The sequence below is a fragment of the Camarhynchus parvulus genome, chromosome 15 (assembly GCF_901933205.1).
Source record: "Camarhynchus parvulus chromosome 15, STF_HiC, whole genome shotgun sequence".
Classification (NCBI taxonomy): domain Eukaryota; kingdom Metazoa; phylum Chordata; class Aves; order Passeriformes; family Thraupidae; genus Camarhynchus; species Camarhynchus parvulus.
In genome coordinates, this window is record NC_044585.1 from 11,364,208 (window position 1) to 11,385,377 (window position 21,170).

Below are 21,170 nucleotides of genomic sequence, written 5' to 3' on the forward strand. Positions count from 1 at the left end.
AGGCTGGAATCTGCACTCTGCTGTGGCTGAGAGCTCCAGAAACTTTGGTTGGAGTGAAGCTCAGCAGTTTGGGACTAAGGACAACCAAGTGCATCTTGTGGCAGAAGGAGAAGGCACCACAGACCTGGAATATGATGGTCTGTGACTCTACAAAGTGTTGATGAAATCTTTATCACTTAACCTTATTTGCTTCCCTTTGAACTTCTGTTAAATGGTTGAATGAAAGGGAATTTTAGTTCATGTCAATAAAATTACATTTTTCACTCAGTATGTGGCAATTTCTTTTTTCTGTACCAACTCACTGCATTTTCTCTCCACATGCACCAATTTACTTCATTTTCAGGGCCAACATCATGGTTCTGCCTTATCATAAAGGCACAGAACTGGAAATGCAAAAACAGCCTCTTCCTGGCCAATACTTAATGACTCACAGAGTTTTTTGGGTCTGTTTCTCTGTTTTAAAAAAAGGAACTGGCTGCATTGTAAATCTGGGTTGCAAAGCATTTAACTCTTGGAGAAGACAAAGACACCAAGCTCTGTTTCCTTAGTTTTCCACTCTGTCTTGCAGATAGAGGAAGTCACTGCACAAATGAATCAGCTGATTGAGAAAAGGATCATCACCTATGAGCCAGCTGATAGTAAATTCTCCATGTATCGCCAGCAGGTAAGGAGGAACAAAATGTGGTTTAAGCAGAAGCAGGAGGAAAAAATCAATCTCTGATTGGTTTCCATGCTGATTTTTTCCTTTGGTTTATCTAGCATCATCAGTAGAAATACATAACAATGGAGGTCAGAAGGAAAATAAAGAGTGTTGAACATATGTAGGGCTGAGTCAAAGGTTGCTTTTAGTCGTGTCAGTGAAGGTTTTGACTGCTGTCCTTGCAGCACAGCAGTTCTGGAAGGGGCATTTTGGAGGAGCTATTTTGGTAAAGTTCCAGCTGTGGATGGATTCTTACAAGGCAGCATGGGGTGCCTGCTGCAGCTCTGTCCCTTCCTTAGGTCTGACCTAATGCCATTTTTCTCCCTTGCATCTCTAAAGAAGGAATCCTTTGATTTCTCATCCTGAGGCTGTAAAATAATCTTGCTGTAAAATGGGCTGTCTGGTCCAGTCTTAGTAAATTCCCAAGTTATAAAAAGGATTGATGAACTCAGAGAATTTCAGAACTTACCCAAGAACCTGAGTGATTCCTTCTCCAGGCTACCTGCACCACTGCTAATTTTATGGAAGATCTTCAGTGTGATGCTTATGGTGATGGCTTGAAAAATCAAAAGGCTTAAGTAAAATGTACCAGTGGGAGGGAAAAAATATGGATGAGATATGTACTGTAGTTCAGTCACAAATGCAAAGTGAAACTCTGTTTTATTTTGGATGAGATGCTCTTCCTGAGAGAGAATCCTGCTCTGGAATCTGCTGGGACCAAGGACGGTCCACCTCAGGAGCTGAGGCTGCTGCTGGGAGCTCAGAGCCTGGGAAGCTCTTTGCTTTCTCCTGCCAGGGTCTGGCTTCTGTTTCACAAAATAATCAGCTCTGTTGTTGTCCCCTGGTTTGTCACCACAGACACCTCGTGCAGCAGAGCTGAGCTCCCACCCCAGCACAATTCTGCTGGAGATTTATTTAGGGAGAAAGCTGGTCCTCTCAGCTGAGTGTGAGAAAGCTGCTGTATTTTGGCTTCATTTTTTTGTAAGTTTTCCCTTTCACATGAAGAAATGAGCCATGCCTCAAATTCCTGTACCTGCATCTAAATGAATGTGTTGTGTTATTTTATTTTTCAACAGGATACAGAAAAATGCTTTTTTTAAAAATCCTTGAACTAATGTATACTTACCAAATCTGTTCTGGTCAAAACTCAGGTATTAAGTATTCAGTCTTGTATAAAATATTATTTTTAAGTGTTTTATCTTCTAGACTAAGAAGAAAAAATAATCTGTAATCTATACTATTTCTGTACTTTATTGCTTTATTCATCATCTTCTAGCTATTTGCCAAGATTTAGTGGCTCAGTTCTGCTTTAGTGTAACATATTTCTGTAGGTTGGAGTAGGTTGGAGTTATAAAAATCTGTATTATGGCATTTGTGAAATCTTGGATAACTTTCCAGTTAAGCCATGTTGGTGTATCTTACATATGCACCAAGAGGGACTAAGCAGAAGAAAGGGAGCAGAAAATGCCTGCCTTTTTCCTCAATGAAAATGAAAAAATGAAGTGAAGAAATGTAAATCTAAAATGTAAAATACATCAGCTTGAGTCTGGGCAAAAAGGCTGTGCTGGAAACCTCATCCATTCTGGAGAAAGTTGAGATGCTGCAGCCAGCTTCAATGAGGTTGTGGTTTAACCTGCTGTATATAATTTATACATTTTATCTAAAAATAATTTTTCTCCTGATTAAACAAGGCCATTTTTATGTTAATGATCTTGCAGGCTTCTATAATTTCCCGGAAAAAAGAAGCCAAGGCAGAAGAGCTTCAGGCTGCCAAGGAGGAGATGTCCAGCCTGGAGAAGCAGGTGGAGCAGAAGAACAGTCAGGCCCACGGGCTGGGAGGTTCTGAACTCCTGACTGAGGATGAGGTAGGGATTTGTAGCTATTTTCAAATGATTCATTTCTCTTATTCACATTGTGCCTAATCCATTGCAACGTGTACAAGGACTCAGTGTTGGGCTGGATTAATATTCCAAATAATGGCAATATCATCACAGTGGTGTGATGGTGAATAACTAACCAGAAAGGTCAGTATGATTATAAATAATGTAAAAAAAATCTGTGTTATTATAAAGCATAATAGCAGTGATTATCAGAGATGTAATTAGTCCTGTGGTATTTATTACCCACGAAAGTTTTTACTTAAAACCCAAATTTCCCAGAGCCTCCTGAGGTTCAGCTGTGACACCACTTTGGCTGGCACAGACAGTGTGGGCCAGGCACAGTGAGATTGGCAGCTGTACTTCTCAAAGCAGCTTTTTCTGCTTCAGAAGTCTGCAAAGAATAATGAGCTGCAGTTTGCTACTGGTTTGCCAGCAAAATAAATTGACTTTTCTTCAGCCAGTAATTTTTCCCAGTTGGAAAGAATCCTGCTACGGGAACTTACAGGCAGAGTCACTAAACTAAAGAGAATTTTATCTGCATCATTCTCTGAGTTAATATCATTCTCCCATGTATTGTCTTTGCACTGCCACCATTTAGCCAGAAGCACACACTCTTTACTTGCCTGTTCTTTGGTTTTGTGCTTTTTTTACATACTACTAAATACAGGGAACGCCCTTTTTAGAAGGAACTCCCTTCCTAATCCCATAGGACGTGGCTGCTCCACAAAATCAGTTCCTTTTAAAGGATTCTGAAAGTGTGGATGAAGAGTTCAGGTGGGAGGAATGGCACAGGGATGTGGAAATTTGTTTGAAGATGAAGATGTTGGTTTCTCTTCCCATCACACACTGTTCCCTTTCCCTTGGTAGCAATAATAAGATTTCTCTCCACTCCAGGGTTTCCAGCTCCAGTGGGCACATTGCTGGAGCCTTTGACAAGTTTTTAAGCAAAAATTAAAGCAGAAAGCTGACAAATTGTGTTTTGTGACATGTGATGGAAAGAAGTGTTTAATTAATCAACAAGAATGTATTACCAAGACAGCAGCATATGTTTTACATTATCTGCACAGGCACTGTAAGGTAAGAAATAATTGTGCCTATTCTTCAGGAGACAAGAAACTGATCCACAGAAATTTGAGGAGAACTGGGTAGGAAGGAAACCTCACAACATTGTGAAAGGCTTAGTAATGAAAAACTCAAGTTAACTGTCAGACACAAGGAAGTGGCTCAAGACAGAAAAAGGACAAGATCTGTGTTGGACGTGGCCTGCATTCCTTTTGTTCAAATATGTTCTGCTTTTGATTTTTAAAATATTTTCAAGTCTTCATTTTGCAGAGAGAAGGATAAATGAGCAATTTGGAAAAAAACCCCTGGCTTAAAATCAGAAGTGTTTGTCTTTTCATAAGAAGCATTTCCTGGTTGTGAAATATTTTCTGCAAGGAAATGTGTACTGGCAAGGAAGTCAATATATAAATCCATGTCCTGTTCATGTTTATTACTTCCTTAGGTGAAGTGCAGTGGTACTCACAGGCACCACTGCAAAGCAGTAAAAAGGGTGTTTCCTGTGCCTAAAGACTAGGAAAAGAATTGAATTCTTGATGGTTTTTGGTCACTTCTGTTTCAAAGGTCATGGTTTCCTCATCTGGAAGGTGGAGACAGTGATGTTTAATTCTTTGTAAATGCCTGCTGCCAGAATTGCAGCCCAGGGCTTTGGTGCTGTGGATTCTGCATCTCCTCCAAGTCCATGGCAAATGCACAGAGCCAGTCCTGCCTCACAGGGGGTGTGAGGAGCCAGGGCTGAGATGAGACAGGGCTGGCAGGGAAGAGGTGATGAAGCAAAAGTGCCATGAGCAGGTTCTCCCTCCCCAGTGAAAGCCTGGGCTCCTCACTCCCAGCCAACCTCCTGCTGCAGGTTTGTTTCTGGTGTGCTCTGCTTCAGGATTTGTATTTTCTGGTTCAGTGCTCCAGCTTTGAGGCAATAGCAGAGGAAATGTTGATTAATGTGGTGGTGAGTCAGTGCTGCAGTTCATGGGGACAGGAGGAGTGTGTCCATTCAACCTTCACTTCACACTCTGACAGCCAAGAGCTTCCTTGCACTTTCCTCTTCCATTTAGTTCCTCCATTTTTAAAAAGGCAGAAAGAGGGAGTTTTAACAATTAGCTTTGCTGTCTTAAATTTAAATAGATTTTTTTTAATCCTATCAAAGTGTTATAGTTAAATCAAAGCATTGTTTTTCTCCTACACCCACCATTTCCAATCTTTGCTTTGTCTCACTTTGCTCTGTCCTGTTACATCCCGTGGCACTCTCAAGACCTGGCAGTGGAAGAATCAGCACCTTCCAAACTGGTGCTCCCAAAGCAGCATTTGGATCTCCAGCTGAGGTGGTTTTAGCCTTTCCTTCACCAAAAGGTCAGGCCTGGCTTGGGTTTTTAGGTGCTGGTGTTTTGCTTTCTTCCACAGTCATGGAGAGCATTGCACTGGCTGTGAGAGGTTTTACACCTGGATAGAACTCAGGAGAAGCAGCAGGGAGTAACCAAGTCACTTACATCAAACACAAAAAAGTAGGAATAAATTGTCTTTGTGGATTATGAAGTCTTTTTAAGTACTTCAATCAAAGTGCAGTGAGCAGGGGGCACAGTTGGCAGCTCCTCACTGCAGCTGTCAGATCCTGAAAATTAGGGAATCACATGTTGACACTTGGAATGCTGGATGGTTCAATTACAAGTGATCCTAGGTAAAGCTGGGCTATTTTTAGCCCTTTACACAACCCATTGTACTTTCCAGAGTTCAGCACAGGGCCCCAAGAATGCTGAGTTTCCCAAGGATTCAGAGTTGTCTCAGAGCTGTGCTGAGCTGCAGGAGTGGGAATTAATCTGGTTTTGAGAACAGGGCATGGGAGCTCCTCTCACTTTGTTCACAGCTGTGTGAGGTTTGCACATGCATTTACTAAAGGAGTTTGATCTTTTTTCCATACAAATGCTCATCCATGCCTACCTGCCCCTGGGAAAACAAGACAAATGTTTCCATTTGCAAATAGAGAAAGCAGCCTCAGACCAAAGATCTTGCCACTTTTCCTCAAGAGCTGTTGATCCATCTGAATCTGCCAGATTTTTGCTGTGGAAATTCCCTGTCACCTGAACCAAACACATGCAGAGATTCAGGCAATCTCCCAGAGCTGAGCACTCCCTGAGCACCCCCTGCCATGGAGAAATCCTGGATCTCACTGACCTGTGGATCTTCCCTGAGCACTGAAAATGGGTTTTCATTATAAATATTTGGATTGATTCAAAGTATTAGCAATGGCTGCTTTAATACTGCTTGCCTGACCAGAAGCAAGCACTCCTGGAAAATGCTAAGGAAGAGTTTTCCTGGCTGAGCTGTGCCATGAGCAGCCTGTAGGATACTTTCATTTTATTAGACTGAGCTTCTACTGCTCTTATCTTTTAGAAGCTCATCCTTCTATGTCTGAGTTATTAACTCTGTCCAACATTGGCTGTACCAGCTTGAATTTAGAGCCTCTTAGTAAAAAAATTGGAAAACCTGTCATGTTCAGGAACTTTTCCTAACTGAATTTTAATACTTTGGACAGTCTGTATCCCATTAATTAGTCTAGTTAGAAATTACAACATCTGTTCCTCAGTTCTTAATGAAAATAGATATAGTCAGCTAAGATTTTCTGCTGCATGAATGCAGAAAATACTATTTTAAAAGACTTGACTCCAAAGTGAGTGATTTATCTGGGATTTGTTCTTTGGAGAAAACAAGCTTTATCCATTTTCTCCTTTAATGATAATCTTGGAATAAGAACCTTGTGAAAACTTCTCCTGGGGCAAATGTGAGGTTAAAGGAGATGAGGTGAGGAGCTTGTAGTGAAAAGCCAAGGCTGCAAAGGGGAGCTGGGCTCTGGTCCTGACCACAGGAGCACCAGGCTGGTGTCCTTTCCTGCAGGGGATAACCTGTCAGGCTCTGGATGCCCCTGGAGAAGCCATTTCTACATCCCAGACTGGATTTTTATTTAGAACTGTTATAGTAATTCCTTCACTAAGTGTGGAGAGACTGAATCTGGTGATACCAGCCTCTTTCAGATTCTAATAAATGGAGAAGCATAAAGTAGGTGCATTGCTGAATTCTTCCAAAAAAATGGAGCATAATCCAGGAAATCTGCCCAGGGATGGTGCATGCCTGTGTTCTATGAGAAATCAAAGTCCTGTTTTCATTCACTGTGTTCCATAATCTGCATTCCAGGCTTGTTATGTTACAGTCACCCATAAAAATAGCCAAGTGAAAAGGCAGAATCTTTGCTTGCTTTCCCTTGGATGGTTTTTGTGTCTCCAGGGGCTCTGACTGGGCTGACAGAGGCTCCAGGCTGGTTTGCTTCCACTGCTCCCTTAATGCCAGCACTTGGTTCTCATCCAGTCATTTCATCCCAGAAGCTGAAATAACTGCTCATGTTCAATTGCTTGGGAAAGAAAAGCTACTGGTGGCCATGGCCTTGATGGCCTTGACTGGAACATCACTCATGGGCAGATCCATGGGAATTCCAGGATGAGCCTGCTGAGGTTGGACACAGGGAGCAGCTGCCTCAGTCTGTGGGAAAATGCTGCTGCTCAGGAGTGGATTCCTTTGGTTACTCCACTTGAAAGTGATGTGGCCAAACAATGTTATTTCTCTGTGAACTATTCCAATTATTGAAAAGACCTTTCACCACAGTAAAATGCAGTGTTTTGTGGCATTGATTTCTCATCAGGAGATTCACATGAGGTGTATAAAGCCTCAGGAGCAATGCTCACACAGATGAAAACATTGGTATTTTATATGTTCTTTTCATTTTTGGAAACCTATGGAATGACTCAGCTTTTAGGCTGAATAAGCCTAATTTTGCTGTAAGATCCCTACAAGCTGCTGATTTAAGTAGAGTCAAATCTAAGAGCTCCAGTTCAGAACTTGGCTTTGGATCTAAAGGAGCCTTCAGTCAGTTGAGATTTTGAGGAGCTAATCTGTGCTCCCCTTGGAGTAAATCAGGTCTTTGAACATTTTGCCAAATTATTGATTAATTTTCTACACAGATGATCACTTTCCTACTGTTGTTTTTATCTGTTTTACCTTGTTTGCTGCAATAAAAGCTGCGTGCAAGGTTAAGTTTGCTTTAAAAAGCCAGAGGTTGTGCTGACATGCACCTCCTAAAAGGAACAGATTTCAGTTGTCACTGTGAGCAACTTGTAGTTCATTTGGGATGAAATTTGTATTATATAGTCCTAAGTTAATCAACTAATAATAGAACACTGGTGGAATTGGTTCATTAATCAACAAGATCCTTTGACTTCCATTGTAAAATACATTATGCTTTGAATATTGAATATGCAAATACCCTACCTCCCACTCGAGCTATTTTTCAATACCTTAAAAGTGAAGAGCATTATAGTTTGCTTTTTATCCTGGGATGCACTGACAGAAGATCATTCAGATTTGATAGCTCTGTGTGGTCACATATTAAGTTTAATCCTTTACCTCATTCTTTATTATATTCCACTGGTCAAATGAAATGTCCCAAGGATCAAGACAGATGGCTGAGCTTCCCTTAGATTTTCCTCAGCTGGTTGGAGAGATTGTATTTATACTTTGTAATCACTTGGAAATCACAGAAAGCTTGGTATTGTCTAAGGAATTAAAGGAAAAAAAAAGTCTTTTGTATAAATGAAGAGGATGTGATTGAATCTGCTATGAAAAGGAATGAATTTGGTGCTACTGTATTAAATGTGCCAGGGGCTCAGGTGACCTTGTGTATCCTTGTCCTGGGTAGTAGCAGGATGTAGGATGTTATCCCAAAGCCTCACAGAGGCCAATCTGCATAGAGCACATTGAGTAATTTGTGGGTTTGTTCTTTCACCAAAAACGTTTATAGCTTTTGGCTTTAAAAATAGTTCTGGAGCGTAGCAAGAGAGAGGCAGCTTTGGCCTAGATATTGCACAGGATGGCAGATGAACAGGGTTGATTTCATTGTGGGCAGTTTGCCCAGGACACTTTTTATAGAACATACAGTTACTCTGGGGGCTCTTAGCCTTTGGTCACATTGGGGGTTTGGGTTTATTCTGTAGAAGAGAGAGGGATAATTTCACAAAAAGAAAATTTAATGTAAATTTTGAAATTTAAGTTATTTTATGTTTGAATTTCAAACCTGTGTCAGTGGGAGTGGGATTAATTTTCCTCCTGGGGCTGCCTGGTCTGTGCTCCCTCCACACACTGAACACCTCATCCAGGAGCATTCTGAAGCCTGTTCTTACATCATTTACTCTCATAAATTTTATTTGCTTTGCATCTCTGGATCTGAATGCATTTTTTGAGCTGTGACTGGCATTTACCTTGTAGCTCTCATGTAAAATCCAACAATAAGAGCTGAGACTACATAACAGATGGAAAACATTAAAGCACAGAAAAATCTTACCTGTTCGTTTCAGCCCCTGGTGCTTGTGTTACAAACTGAACACACACAGGTCCAGGTGTGAATTAGCTAAGGCTGTTGGACTGTAAGGATTTTTATTATTTTACTCAGTTTTTAATAAAAATATAAATTCTCCATTGCTTCAGATTTTGAGTGAAATAGATACTGCATTTCTCCGTTTCTGTGCAAGGACTCTGCTTTTATTTTCCTGGGTTTGAAACCTTAGCCAGCAATATCATCCAGGTCTGCAGGAGTCAAGGAAAGAGAACAACAAGTTTTAACTACTGAGAACATTTAAAGAAGGAATCTTTTCCCATGTCCTCTTTCCTTCCAATTTAGCTGCTGGCTATTACCATGTTTTGGTCTGTAGGGCTGGGGCTCTGTTACAAGTGCAAATTACTGTTGCATTAAGTTTTTATTATCCATGACTCCCATAACGTTTTGCAAGGAGTATTTACTTTTCCAGCTGTCAAATGGTGGCAAGCAGAAGGGAGTGATCTCAGGCCTGCAAACGAGTGAGCTGGGACAAAGAGCAGAGGAGCTGCTTTCCTTGATCTCCCTCAGTGAACGAACGCAGAGCTGAAAATAAATAGACCCCGGGCATCCTGAATTCCAGCCCTCTGTACTAACCACTGCATTTGGATGTGCAGGACACAGAGGATAATTGCATTTATGCTGTGCTAAGGCCCTGTTGCTGCTCTCTCCCCCCAGTTCAAGCAGTATGTGAGCAGGCTCCGGAGCAAGAACACGCTTTACAAGAGGAGGCGGCAGGAGGTGGCGGAAATCACGGCCGAGTACGGGATCCTGCAGAGGACCGAGGAGCTCCTGCGGCAGCGCCACCAGGCCACTCAGCAGCAGCTGGTACCCTCAGCTGGGGCTGCTCCCCTCCTTCCCTGCCCTGGGAGCAGCCTGAGCATCCCAGGATGCTGCTGGGTGTTGTGTATCACCCCCAGCTCTTGCTGCTCCCCTCCCTCCTTCCCTGCTCTGGGAACAGCCTGAGCATCCCAGGATGCTGCTGGGTGTTGTGTATCACCTTGTGCTGCTCCCCTGCCCTCCCTGGAACAGCCTGAGCATCCCAGGATGCTTCTGGGATTATTCCAATGTGTATCACCTTGTGCTGCTCCCAGCCCTCCCACCCCAGGATGCTGCTGCCATTATTCCACCATTATTCCAATGTGTATCACCTTGTGCTGCTCCCCAGCCCTCCCTGCCCTGGGAACAGCCTGAACATCCCAGGGATGCTGCTGGGTATTGTGCATCACCCCCAGCTCCTGCTGCCCTCACTGAAGGAGCTTTTGGGGTAGAAAAGGGATTTTTGGTTCTTGACTCTGAGGCTGCTGTACTTTGTGTCCATCAGGACTGGTCTGCAGCTTCTTTTTAGACTGAGGGGCCTGACCCTGCTTTGTAAAGTGGATGGTAAATCTGTACAAATGCTGCTTAGGGCAAGGCTGGATGCTTAAAGTAGTTTTTTGTAGTGAGGGCTTAGAGAATGGCCAGCAGCAAATAGGATCCAAGTTACTGCTGTAAAATATATAGGAATGGTATTTAAAGAAAGAGCAGGCAAGAAGGAAACATTCTAACCCCACAATATTTAGAAGAAAATGCGTTTAAATTTAAAACTGATGAATCTTCCTTAAGCCAGAAGGATTTCTGCTCTGGATAACTGTAAGCATCCCAAATGCAGGAACACTCTGTGGTATTTTCTTCCAATCCCTGTATTCTTGTTACCAAAATAATTTACAAAATAATTTGCTGCATCTTCTGATCAAGCAGACAGATTTTACACATTGAACTTCAGAGCCTAACCTCCAGCCCATTTTGCTCTGTGGAACCTCTCTGTTCACTTCACTGAGCATTGGGTGACCAAATTTTGTATTTACAGAGGGGTTTTATTGTCCTGCTGTTCAGGCATGAGATAAAATCTACTTTTCTGGATGCTAGATTAATTATAATAAATTGATTAATAAAATAAAATAATTATAGTACTTACCCTTTTCACTTCTTCACAGTATTTGGCTCCAAGAAGGAATTTGCTGTTTCTTGGCTAATGGACTCACACCAGCATTGATTGTTTGTGTCTGCAGCAAGCAATTGAGGAGAAGAAAGGAATCTCTGGATACAGCTACACCCAGGAGGAGCTGGAAAGAGTCTCTGCAGTGAAGAGTGAAATGGATGAAGTGAAAGGCCAGACATTAGATAACATGTCTGAAATGGTGATTTTTGTCTTAAACTATTGCATTTCCTCAGTTTGAGTATCTGGTTCTTCAGCATATAAAACCCAATTTAATGTTTTTGTTTGGGTTTATAATTTTCCTTTAATCTGTGTTTATACACATATAAATATTTCTAACAAATACATCTGCAAAGATGATCTTGACAAAGTTTACTAAAATGTGCATTTCTTTTCTTTAAAATCCTACAAATAAATCCTTCTTTTATCCCCTTCAGAAACTTAAGGGGTATCAAATCTTCTTGCCTTTGATTTTTTACTTTTTTGGTGATTTCAGAAGTGGTTTCATATTTGTTCTTATTTGACACATTATTTGAAAGAGACAAATGGTTTGAATGTGTAATGGAGGCTTTTTCTAAAATGTTTGTAAATCACTGGAGTTAAACATTTGTTGAAAAGATACTTAATATGATTAAAGAGCTAAATAGCTTGTCTTTTTCTTTATAGCCTGATTTTCAATTGCCCTTAGAACTGTCATGTTTTAATTTACCTGCCCACATAGCCATAGAAGCAAGAAAGAACTTGAATTTCTAATTTAAAAATATTATAAGAGACAAAAAAGCAAAACAGCATCTTTTTAACTCATTAGGGCACTTCTAAAATACAATGGTGTAACTAAAATAGAATTACTCTCAAACAGAAAGGTGGATGCAATTTGAATTTTCAGTCTAAATATATCAAAGTGACTCAGTTTTAGCATTTTCAAGCTTTATTTAACCTATGCAAGTGTATTTGTTTTCTTAAGGATTTCTTCCTTTCTCTGAGCCCCCTCTGTGCATCCCCTTCATCTCCCCTGCTCCTTCAGCTCTTTGGTGTCTGCCCCAAGGGCAGTGCCCTGGACTTCTTTGGATGTCCTCAGTTGGAACAGTGGGAGCAGATTTTGCCTCATTTGTGGGAATGACCCCACTGCCAGATGGGCTTTTCCCCTTTCTTAATTAGGCCTGAACTTCAGTTGGATAATTAAGGTTTCATCACACGTTTTTTCTCTCTGTATTTTTCACATTCCTAATTACATAAATGTACAATGAGGGTTATAGAGTTAACGAATATTATCTTGTCCCTTTCTCAGGTGAAGAAGCTGAATGCCATGGTGGCAGAGAAGAAGGCAAGCCTTGCTCCTGTCATCAAAGAGCTGAGACAGCTGCGTCAGAACTGCCAGGTTTGTAGAAACACTCCTTTCTTTCTGTGTAAACCGAGTCAAACCCACAAATAAATCCAATTTTCAGATCTCTGAAGGGCTCTACAAGGACATGATCAACTCTGAGGGAAAGCTGGAAATAGCAGAATGTGTCAACAGTGTTTGCAGCAAGCAACGTGCTAAAGGTTGGGATTTGTAAAAGCTGACAGTGCAGGCACAGAATTCAGTCCTTTCTAGCAATTTTAAAAATTACTGCATCAGGGAAAAATGTGAAAAGTCATAGTTCAAACCCAAAGCAAAGCTAGTTTCAGATTAGTTGCAAAGCTACTTCTGTATTTCAGCATTGGTGATCCCAACCAACGCTGTTTTTCTGAGTGGATTGCAGATAACTTCTCATCCAAATGTTGGCTGCATTGATCTAATTCCTGCTTTAGTCTGTGGCTCTGACAGATTTGTCCATTTGTTCTCAACATTTTATAGAGAGCTGGGGAAAAAAAGTCTTTTGGGTATACAGCTGCCATAAGTTGGCTCATTACCATGGAATTAAATAAACTGATGCATTTATCTATCAGTGAAATTTCCAGAAAACCTACTTTTAATGGTTCCATTCAAAGTGTCAGCAGATGAAATCCAGCAAAGAGGTTGATTGTGTACAAGTGGAAATCTGGCTTTTCATAGGGAACACTTATAGTGATCCTTTCTTAATGTCTGTTTTTATAATTATTTGTTCTTTCTTTTTGCAAACACAGCCTTGTTACCCTGGCAGGGAACAGAGGGAATTTCCTTCTCTCTGATCCCCAGGATGGGGGGGTTGGTGGCCTCCCTGTGTAACCACAGCCAGTGAGGTCACACTCCAGGAGCTGGGGCTGGTGTGTGAGGGGCCTGAGTGTCACGTGCCAGCCAAAGGAAGATTTCACTGATGTTCCCTTTTGCCCTTTTCACCAAGGAATTAACTCAGGAATGTGATGAGAAGAAGATGCAGTATGACAGCTGTGCGGCCGGGCTGGAGACCAATCGCTCGGCGCTGGAGCAGGTGAGGTGGGGCTGGGGCTGGCTCTGGCTCCTGCACTGCATTGATGCTGGGCTGCAGTGCTGCCCTGCCTCCCCAGCATGAGCAAAGCACAAATCAGTGAGTCACTGTGACCCCAGGCCATGCCTGCAGCTGCTCTGGGGGTGGCTGCAGTCACAAAGGTCCTGAGCAGCAGCACATGGGCTCAGGGTGCTTCGTGCAGCTCTGATCAGCAAGGATGAGTCTGCCAGAAATGCTGCTGCCCTGCACAGTGTCTGTTAGGGAAGAGTTTGGCCATAAAATAAAGATTAATTGATCGAGACAGATCTTTATATGTAGTTAGCAGTTTCACTGCATTAGCAACAAATTCAGTGGATAATTAATGACTGAAACTGGTGGTGAGGAGACTTCATTAAGTGGGACTGTCTTGTATTCCTGCTTTGTCTCACTCCATCACTCCTGTGAATTTTGACTGGGCTTGCTTTCTCAAGGCCTTGCCCTCAGAAGAATATACTGCAAGGTAAACAGGGAGTTTAAAGTGTGGGTGGATATACAGTTATTTTCCTGCTCTAAAAGTTCCTTCCTACCATATGGACCTGGTATGAAATGGACCTTCCAAAGGAACTATTTTACAACAGCAATCAAGGCTTTTTTTCTTGGCAGACAACTCCTAGTGATTTTCATTGTGGTGACAATCACAGCCACTGACTGACCTGGACAGGAGCTGAACTGTACAATTCAGTTTTCCAGCTGATGGTCTGGAAATCACACAGTGACAGAGCTCTGGAATTGCAAATGTTGTGCAGGAATTCCATTGGGATCATGAGGTTTTTTGGGAATGGACCATTTAGAGATGGAGCAACCCACTATGTCCAGACTCCTCCATATAATTATTGATTGGTGGTTAACATACTGCTGGCATGTCTGTAGCTTCTAACATGCACTTTGCAGATGTGTTCTAGGAAATGCTTGTTCACAGCTGTGCCTGGCACTTCAGATGTGCTGAGGAACAGGAGTCTTGGCAGCACTGCTGAAGTGTCTGCTACAAGTCAGGCATTAATAAAAACCTGTTAACAGCCATTTTGCATCTCTGACTGTGACTGAAATTGTCTTTCACTCTAAAAGAGATTTGTGAGAAGCCCAAATTTTATAAACATTTTGAGAAATTATCAATTTGGTATTATTATTATTATTAATATTATTATTATTATTATTATTATTATTATTATTATTATTATTATTATTACTACTATTATAAACTCTCATGGTTTGTATGGCAACACAGGACATCTCCTGGGAGCTTGCAGTCACCATGTGCTTTGTAATTTTATTCTTTTCCCACAGGAAGTGAAAGGGCTTCTTGAGGAGTGTGCCCAAGAAGAGAGCAACTACCGTTACCTTAACTGCATGAAAAGGGTGAGAGCACAAACTGTTCACTGTGAAATGAAATGGCAATTATACATACACACCCATGTATGTATTTGATGGTGTGTTCCTTCCCAGAGCCTGGAGGTCCAGCTGCAGCGTGCCAAGGAGGAGATGAAGGCCTACGTGTCCCCAGAGCCGCAGGAGCGGCGCAGGGCGGTTCGGTGAGCGGGGCAGGGCTCTCTCCCCTGGCAGGATTCTCTCCCTTTGGCAGGATTCTGTCCCCTCAGGGTCACCTGAAGGAGATTCACAAACTGAGGTTGAAGTCAGGAATTTTCTTATTGGCATTTGGGTTGGAGGAGTTCACCTGATAAATTTAGAAACACTATAATAATCTAAAAATAAGCGTCTCGGATTCCAGCCTATACTGCTGTGAACTACAAGTTCCGTCAGACATAGCAGGAGATTTGCCCCTCCCACTGGAGATTCTCAGCCCAGGACAGGCTCTAACTGGCAGCCCCACACCCTGAGGATGGTTCTGCACCATCCCATGAACCTCCATCCTTACCCTCAGTTTCACTGACTCCAGTAAAAAGCCACTTCCTTCATCCCAGGACTCTTTTCAGGACCCCTCGCCTTTGACTGGCAGCAAGAGAAACAGGAAATACTATAAATTGAGCTGCTGATTATTTTTGGTGTAGTTTTCTATTTTAAATAGAAATTTTTCCTGCCAAAGATGGAAATGTTTTCTGAGAATAAGATATTTTGGATTCATTATCTGTGCTAAGTCTAAATGTTACCATGTCATAGAGATTTTTTACACTTAACTAAGTGTAACTTAACTAAATATTTTCGTGAAAGTATCCTGTTGAAAATTTTGTATATGTTCAATCTTCTAATACAACGTAAAAGCTGAAACAAAATTCAGGCAACAGTCAACAAACTGTTTCAAAATTAAGCATCAGGAAAATCCAAAACATTTATAATTTCCAGTTGGTAAAAGTGTCAAAATACCCAGAACTTATTCTTCATAATTAGCTCTTCAAAGTTTCAGGATATTCCATGAAATAGAAATTCTGTTTTCCAGAAAAGTAAGTCTTAGATCCTTGTTGTCAACAAAATAATCCAGTTGGTGTCAGTAGTTTTACAAGGTGGTCTTTGCTTTCCCACCACAGTACTTCCCAGTCATGAAAACGTTTATCAAAACAGTTCTAAAATTCATGTTTGCTCAGTTTTATGGCCATTGATAGGGAAATGTGTCAGACAGTGGGAAAACTCCAGGGATTCTCTCAGGGGAATCCATCAGAGCCTTTCCTGAAGCCCCTTGCACTGGTACCAGTGGAGCTGCATCTCCATGGTCTAGAAGAGGAGGCAGAGATCTCCAGGAAGGGAAGGACCAGAGTAACATCCATCACAGAGACTTTCTGCAAGGATGGGAGGCACGGGAGTGCTCAGACACTGGGTACTAAAGAGTGTAGCAAAGTAAGAGCAAGCAAAGAATCAAAACTACAAACACTGGGGAAGGAGAAGGATGAGCAGAGAAAAGGTGATGGAGGCTGAGAGGGTTCTTGCTCTATTTCACAAAATAATGAAAGGCTGTAGGAAATAAACATTTATCTAATGAAGGAAAGATGAAACAGCACAATTAAGCAGAAGGCTGAACAGATAAAACTTTAGTGATAATGTGAATATTCATGAGGATGAGGACCTGAGGCAGCAGGGTCAGACAGTGGGGAGTGGGAGCTCAGGTTGGTTCACTCCAACTCAAATCCTTGGGAATTGGACATCCAGGATGTGGGGATTGAACATCCAGGATGTGGGATTCACACAGAGCAGCCATCAGAGCCCAGTGCTGGGACGGAGCACGAGCCCAGCCATGCAATCCCAGGTATGGGCAGGGAATGTGAGCAGGCTGTCACCCCTCTGTGCTGTCCCTGTTTCACTTCCCCACTGTGGAAATGATCCTCCCACAGGGACCAGCCACAGTCCTGACCTTGCTGAGAGGTCACAGAGCTGTCTCATTTCAATGAGTTACAGCAAAGTTCAGTAGAGAGATCTTAGCAAAATATAAAATGAGACGATGACATTTTTCTCTAGACATCCCTTTAGAACCTGAATGTATTTTTCAGCAAGTGCTGGAATGTAAATGGAGTAAAAATGAACCATAAATAGAATTGCACTTTCCTAACAACGTATTGAACAAAAAATGTCTTAATTCAGACCCTCTTTATTGAATATAAACTCTCTGTTCCGTGGAGTCACTTGTTAGGAATGTGAAAAGTTAATTTTCTTTTCTAAAAATAAAAAGTTGTAGGGTTTTAACAAAGTTATTAAGTTACATTCTTTCCAGTCATCATTATAAATAGTAAAGAAAAACTTACTAGGAAAGACGTAAAATCTTCTGATGATTGCTTTAAAAACTCTACTTTAAAAAAAAAAAAGAAGAACACGTGCTGTGTGCCAGGGCAAAGCAGCAGCTTCAGCCAGGATTGCTGGGATCAGTGGGACAGCACAGCACCTGGAGCAGCCTCAGCACAGCTCTGATCTGTTCTGGCTGGAATTGTCCAAGAGCAAGAGATCCTAAAGTGATCCAGCTCCAGGACCAGCTGGCCCCAGGCCCAAGTGCTCCAGTCAAAGTCCTGCAGTACTTGGGAGAAAGGGAAGGAATGAGGGAACACAGAGCTTGGAGTCCACACAGGTGCTCTCACACTCCAGGAAACCCTCAGGCTCTGGCATTGGGAAGGGGAACATTTCTTTCTGGAAATAAGGATTTCTGTACTCAGAGGTCGTCTACCCTGAGCACTTTGGAAAGCTCTTTAAGTGAGCTGGGTTATTTGGAATTCCATTAGCTGATTCTCACACCAGAAAAATGTAACAATTACATACAAAATAGAATTGATTTTTTTTCCAAATGGCTCAATGCACAGTTTTTTTTCTATTGTCACATTTCAGAAAAGCTTAAGATAAGTCCCTGTGCTGTCTGTGGACGGTGCTGTTGTGGTTTGCATATTTTACTGCCAGGGGTCATGTGTCAGCTTTGGGTATGGCAGAGTGATGAGGCCACCTGGTACAGACAGAGATGGCCAGCCAGGGCTTTCCATGCTGAATGTCAGCATTAACACTTCTCAGCCTGTTCTCAGGCCCGAAATGTGAGGGCTGTTCTGGGAGAGGAATGTGCAGCATTGCCACTGCACTCAGTGGCCTGGTCAGGCCTGGGCTGAAATGCCATTTCCCCTCATTCCTGGCCATTTCCCCTCATTCCTGGTCTTTCCCCCTCATTCCTGGCCATTTCCCCTCATTCCTGGTCTTTCCCCCTCATTCCTGGCCATTCCCCCTCATTCCTGGATTTCCCCCTCATTCCTGGACTTTGCCCCTCATCCCAACCCTGCATTCACAGCAGTGAAGGGCTGTGGGTCTGTAAATTCTGACCCCTGTACGAGTGAGGCTGTGGCTCCCCTCAGGATGTCACCAGGATAAATTCATTACAAAATGATCAGGATCCCATCTGCATGGCCTCACCGTTGACCTCAAGCTGGAAGGAGCAGTGATCATGCCTGCTTCAAAAATGTAAGAGACCTTAGCCAGTATCACTTTTCCCAGCTGCACAGCTGAGACAAGATCTGATCCTTCATATCAAGGATTCATTTTGTCCAATGACAAAAAGGTTTCTTTTTGTTTCCTCTTCTGTCTCATTTATGAACCTCCCAATACTTCCATCATTTTCCATGTTTGCATCATTATTCTGTCCTGTTCCACAGAACCAAATCATGATAAAATCTTTTTATGTTTCCTTCAGAGAACAGTATACACGAATAATCCTTGAACAAGAAAACCTTGGGAAGGTAAGAATGAGGCTTTTACCTTGTACAGCCATTGTACAGTTTGTATTTTTGTGGGGCTGTGGTCAGTCTTTTATAAAAAGCATTGTGCAGCCTACAAAGAAAATTCCATCACTGCTAGCATTGGTAATTAATACCCTGGAAAAGGATCCTGCTCCCTCCTCAGGGCTTGATTTCCTGCAGGGAATAGCATGAGCTGCTGTAAGGGATAGGCAAACAGCTCAATGTGACAGCACATTCCCTGAAAACCATTTGGATAAGACCCTGAACAGGGGCATAACGAACTGTGCCAGCTCAGATTTTCTGTTGTATATAAAGCAACCTGTTGGAGACAATAAATTGTGAGGCTGTCACCCTTATCACTGCTGCTAAAGGCCAGGGGATCAGCAGTGTCAGACAAAAGCAGTTGTCCAGTTTTAATCTTGTCTGAAGCTCAGATCAGCAGGGACGAGGCTGGGCTTAGCAAGTCACACCAAACAGCTTTTATTAATTTCCTTTTCTTACTCAGTCTGAGTGATTTTTACAGGTCTGGGCTGCCTCTCTTAATAATCAGGAGGGGGTTTAATTGTAAAACATTGATTTCTTGTTAGAGTATCTTGGTATGAATCCATTGCAGGTTGTACCTTGATACTGCAAGGGCTCTGCATGGAAATGATGTCAGATTTTTAGCATAAGTTCTCAAATAGATAAGACTAGACAGTTAAAAACCATGGAAATAGTTGTCAATCCATGCAAAGATCTAAGTCCCAGGTGTTAATGCCTTTAGCACTTGCAGGGAGTGTTATCAGTGTGAACAAAACAGTATTTCCATAGCATATAAAAATCTCTGTCATTCCAAGCTGCTTATGTGAGCAACTTTTGTGGTGTAGAGCTGTTGCAGAAACCTGATATTTCTGTATTTCTAACAGAAACTACGAGAGAAACAGAAAGTTGTCCGGGAAAGTCACGGGCCGAATATGAAGCAAATGAAAATGTGGCAGGACTTTGAGAAATTAATGGAATGTAAGAGAGAATGTTTTCTGAAACAACAAAATCAAGCAGCCATTGGTCAGATCATTCAGGAAGGAGGTAAAGATAGGCTTGTGTTATGAATTCTTCCTCCTGATGCCCACATGAAGTAGGAGGACTCTTGTTAAATACTGTTGCTTTCATCAATTCTACAATTTTTGTACATGGTTTGGTTTTGGTGCATAAACAGAGAGAGCAGAGAACCCCTCTGGAAGCTTTTGCTCCATGTCTCAGTGCCCATGTGCCATGGCTGGGAGGGCTGCACTGGGGTGAACCTGCTCGTAAATCTGTGTTTTAGGAGGCCAGGAATGGCATCTGCAGGGAGATCAAAGGGAAACAAATCCTCTGCAGGGTCACAGAAAACTCATGTAATTGCTCTGCCTCTCATTCTCTATCGATAAGGTTACATTTTTGCAAGGCTTGAGAGTCTTGATGTTGTATAATTGTGGCCCTCCTGGCTTGGCCCTGCTGTCCCCATTGTCCTTACCCAGGCAGTGTGGCAGCAGGAGCTGCTGGCCTGGCCCCAGCACTCCTGGCCATTCTTTCCTTGCACGGTTGAGCTCAGCTGATTGCCTGGAGAACAATCACTTGGATTCTGAGCTTTTTCCATTATCTTTTGCTGCTGTTGTTTTTAACAGAAGTTTTTTCCTTGCACATTTACCCCCTTTATATTTCCTGAGAGTGAAAATGTAAAGGGAGCTCGGCTGAAGCTTTCCCCAGGGAGGAGTTTTGAGCTGTTTTTTGTCTGCACAGTGCAATTCCAAAGGGATTACACACACAGAGAGGGTCATCCCAGGGCTGGAGGTTATCCATGGATGCAGCTCTGGCCCAGGGGTTCTTGCATCTGGCCTGGAGTGCAGCCCTGAGCTGGGAGCCTCAGCAGCTGTCCCTGCCCTCAGAGGTGGCCCAGGGGCACAGGGAGGGAGGTGAGGACTGAGTGTCCCTCACACGTCACCGTTCCAGATGAGCAGCTCCTGGCCCTGTCACAGATCAGCAGCACAGAGATAATTCTGTGGGACAGAGCTCCTGCTGTTCTCCTTTGGCTTACTGGATTCCTAGATAGGTTGGTGGGGTTTTTTATAGTTTTTCCTGCTTGAAGTAGAGTGTCTTTTTTCTGTATACAAAAAAAGTAATTTTGGTTTCTTTGATACCTAACTATGAGATCTTCTGCTGGTTTCTATATCCAGAGAGTATGGTAATTATAGAGTTCCTGGTTTGCCTTTGCATTAAATATATTTGTTAACAGGACTAAAATAAAAACTGGCAAAACTACATTTTGACTGTATGGTATTCTTCTTTTTTACATTTTTTAGGTGAAAGAAGGAAATTTTTGGTGGCTGGGTCACAGGAAAAATGGGTTATTTAATGACATTTATTTGAGAAGATTCCAAAGGTCTCACAGTGTGAGGAGTGGGCCTCAGATCCACAGGACATCCTCATGCCAGCCCTCCCACGCTGCCAAATAGCTGGAGATAGTTTTTCCCAACAGCTGCACACTGACCCCACTGTCCCAGGCCAGGGAGAAGAGCAGGGTGCCCCTGGCACAGGGGGGAAGGAAGGCACAG

The 21,170-nt window shown here is 42.4% G+C and overlaps 1 protein-coding gene across 1 annotated transcript in view; it reads left to right on the top strand.

Annotated features, from left to right (window-relative positions):
• The window catches only part of IFT81 (intraflagellar transport 81), a 37,392-nt gene extending 16,528 nt beyond the window's left edge, over nt 1–20,864 (top strand). Inside the window, exons 9-18 of the mRNA XM_030959191.1 lie at nt 569–664; nt 2,419–2,565; nt 9,728–9,877; nt 11,101–11,229; nt 12,316–12,405; nt 13,331–13,417; nt 14,738–14,809; nt 14,897–14,982; nt 18,555–18,600; nt 19,506–20,864. Coding sequence (XP_030815051.1) covers nt 569–664; nt 2,419–2,565; nt 9,728–9,877; nt 11,101–11,229; nt 12,316–12,405; nt 13,331–13,417; nt 14,738–14,809; nt 14,897–14,982; nt 18,555–18,600; nt 19,506–19,688 — 1,086 coding nt within the window. The 3' untranslated portion in view covers nt 19,689–20,864. The remainder of the gene's footprint in view (nt 1–568; nt 665–2,418; nt 2,566–9,727; nt 9,878–11,100; nt 11,230–12,315; nt 12,406–13,330; nt 13,418–14,737; nt 14,810–14,896; nt 14,983–18,554; nt 18,601–19,505) is intronic.
• The last annotated feature ends 306 nt before the right edge of the window (nt 20,865–21,170 follow it).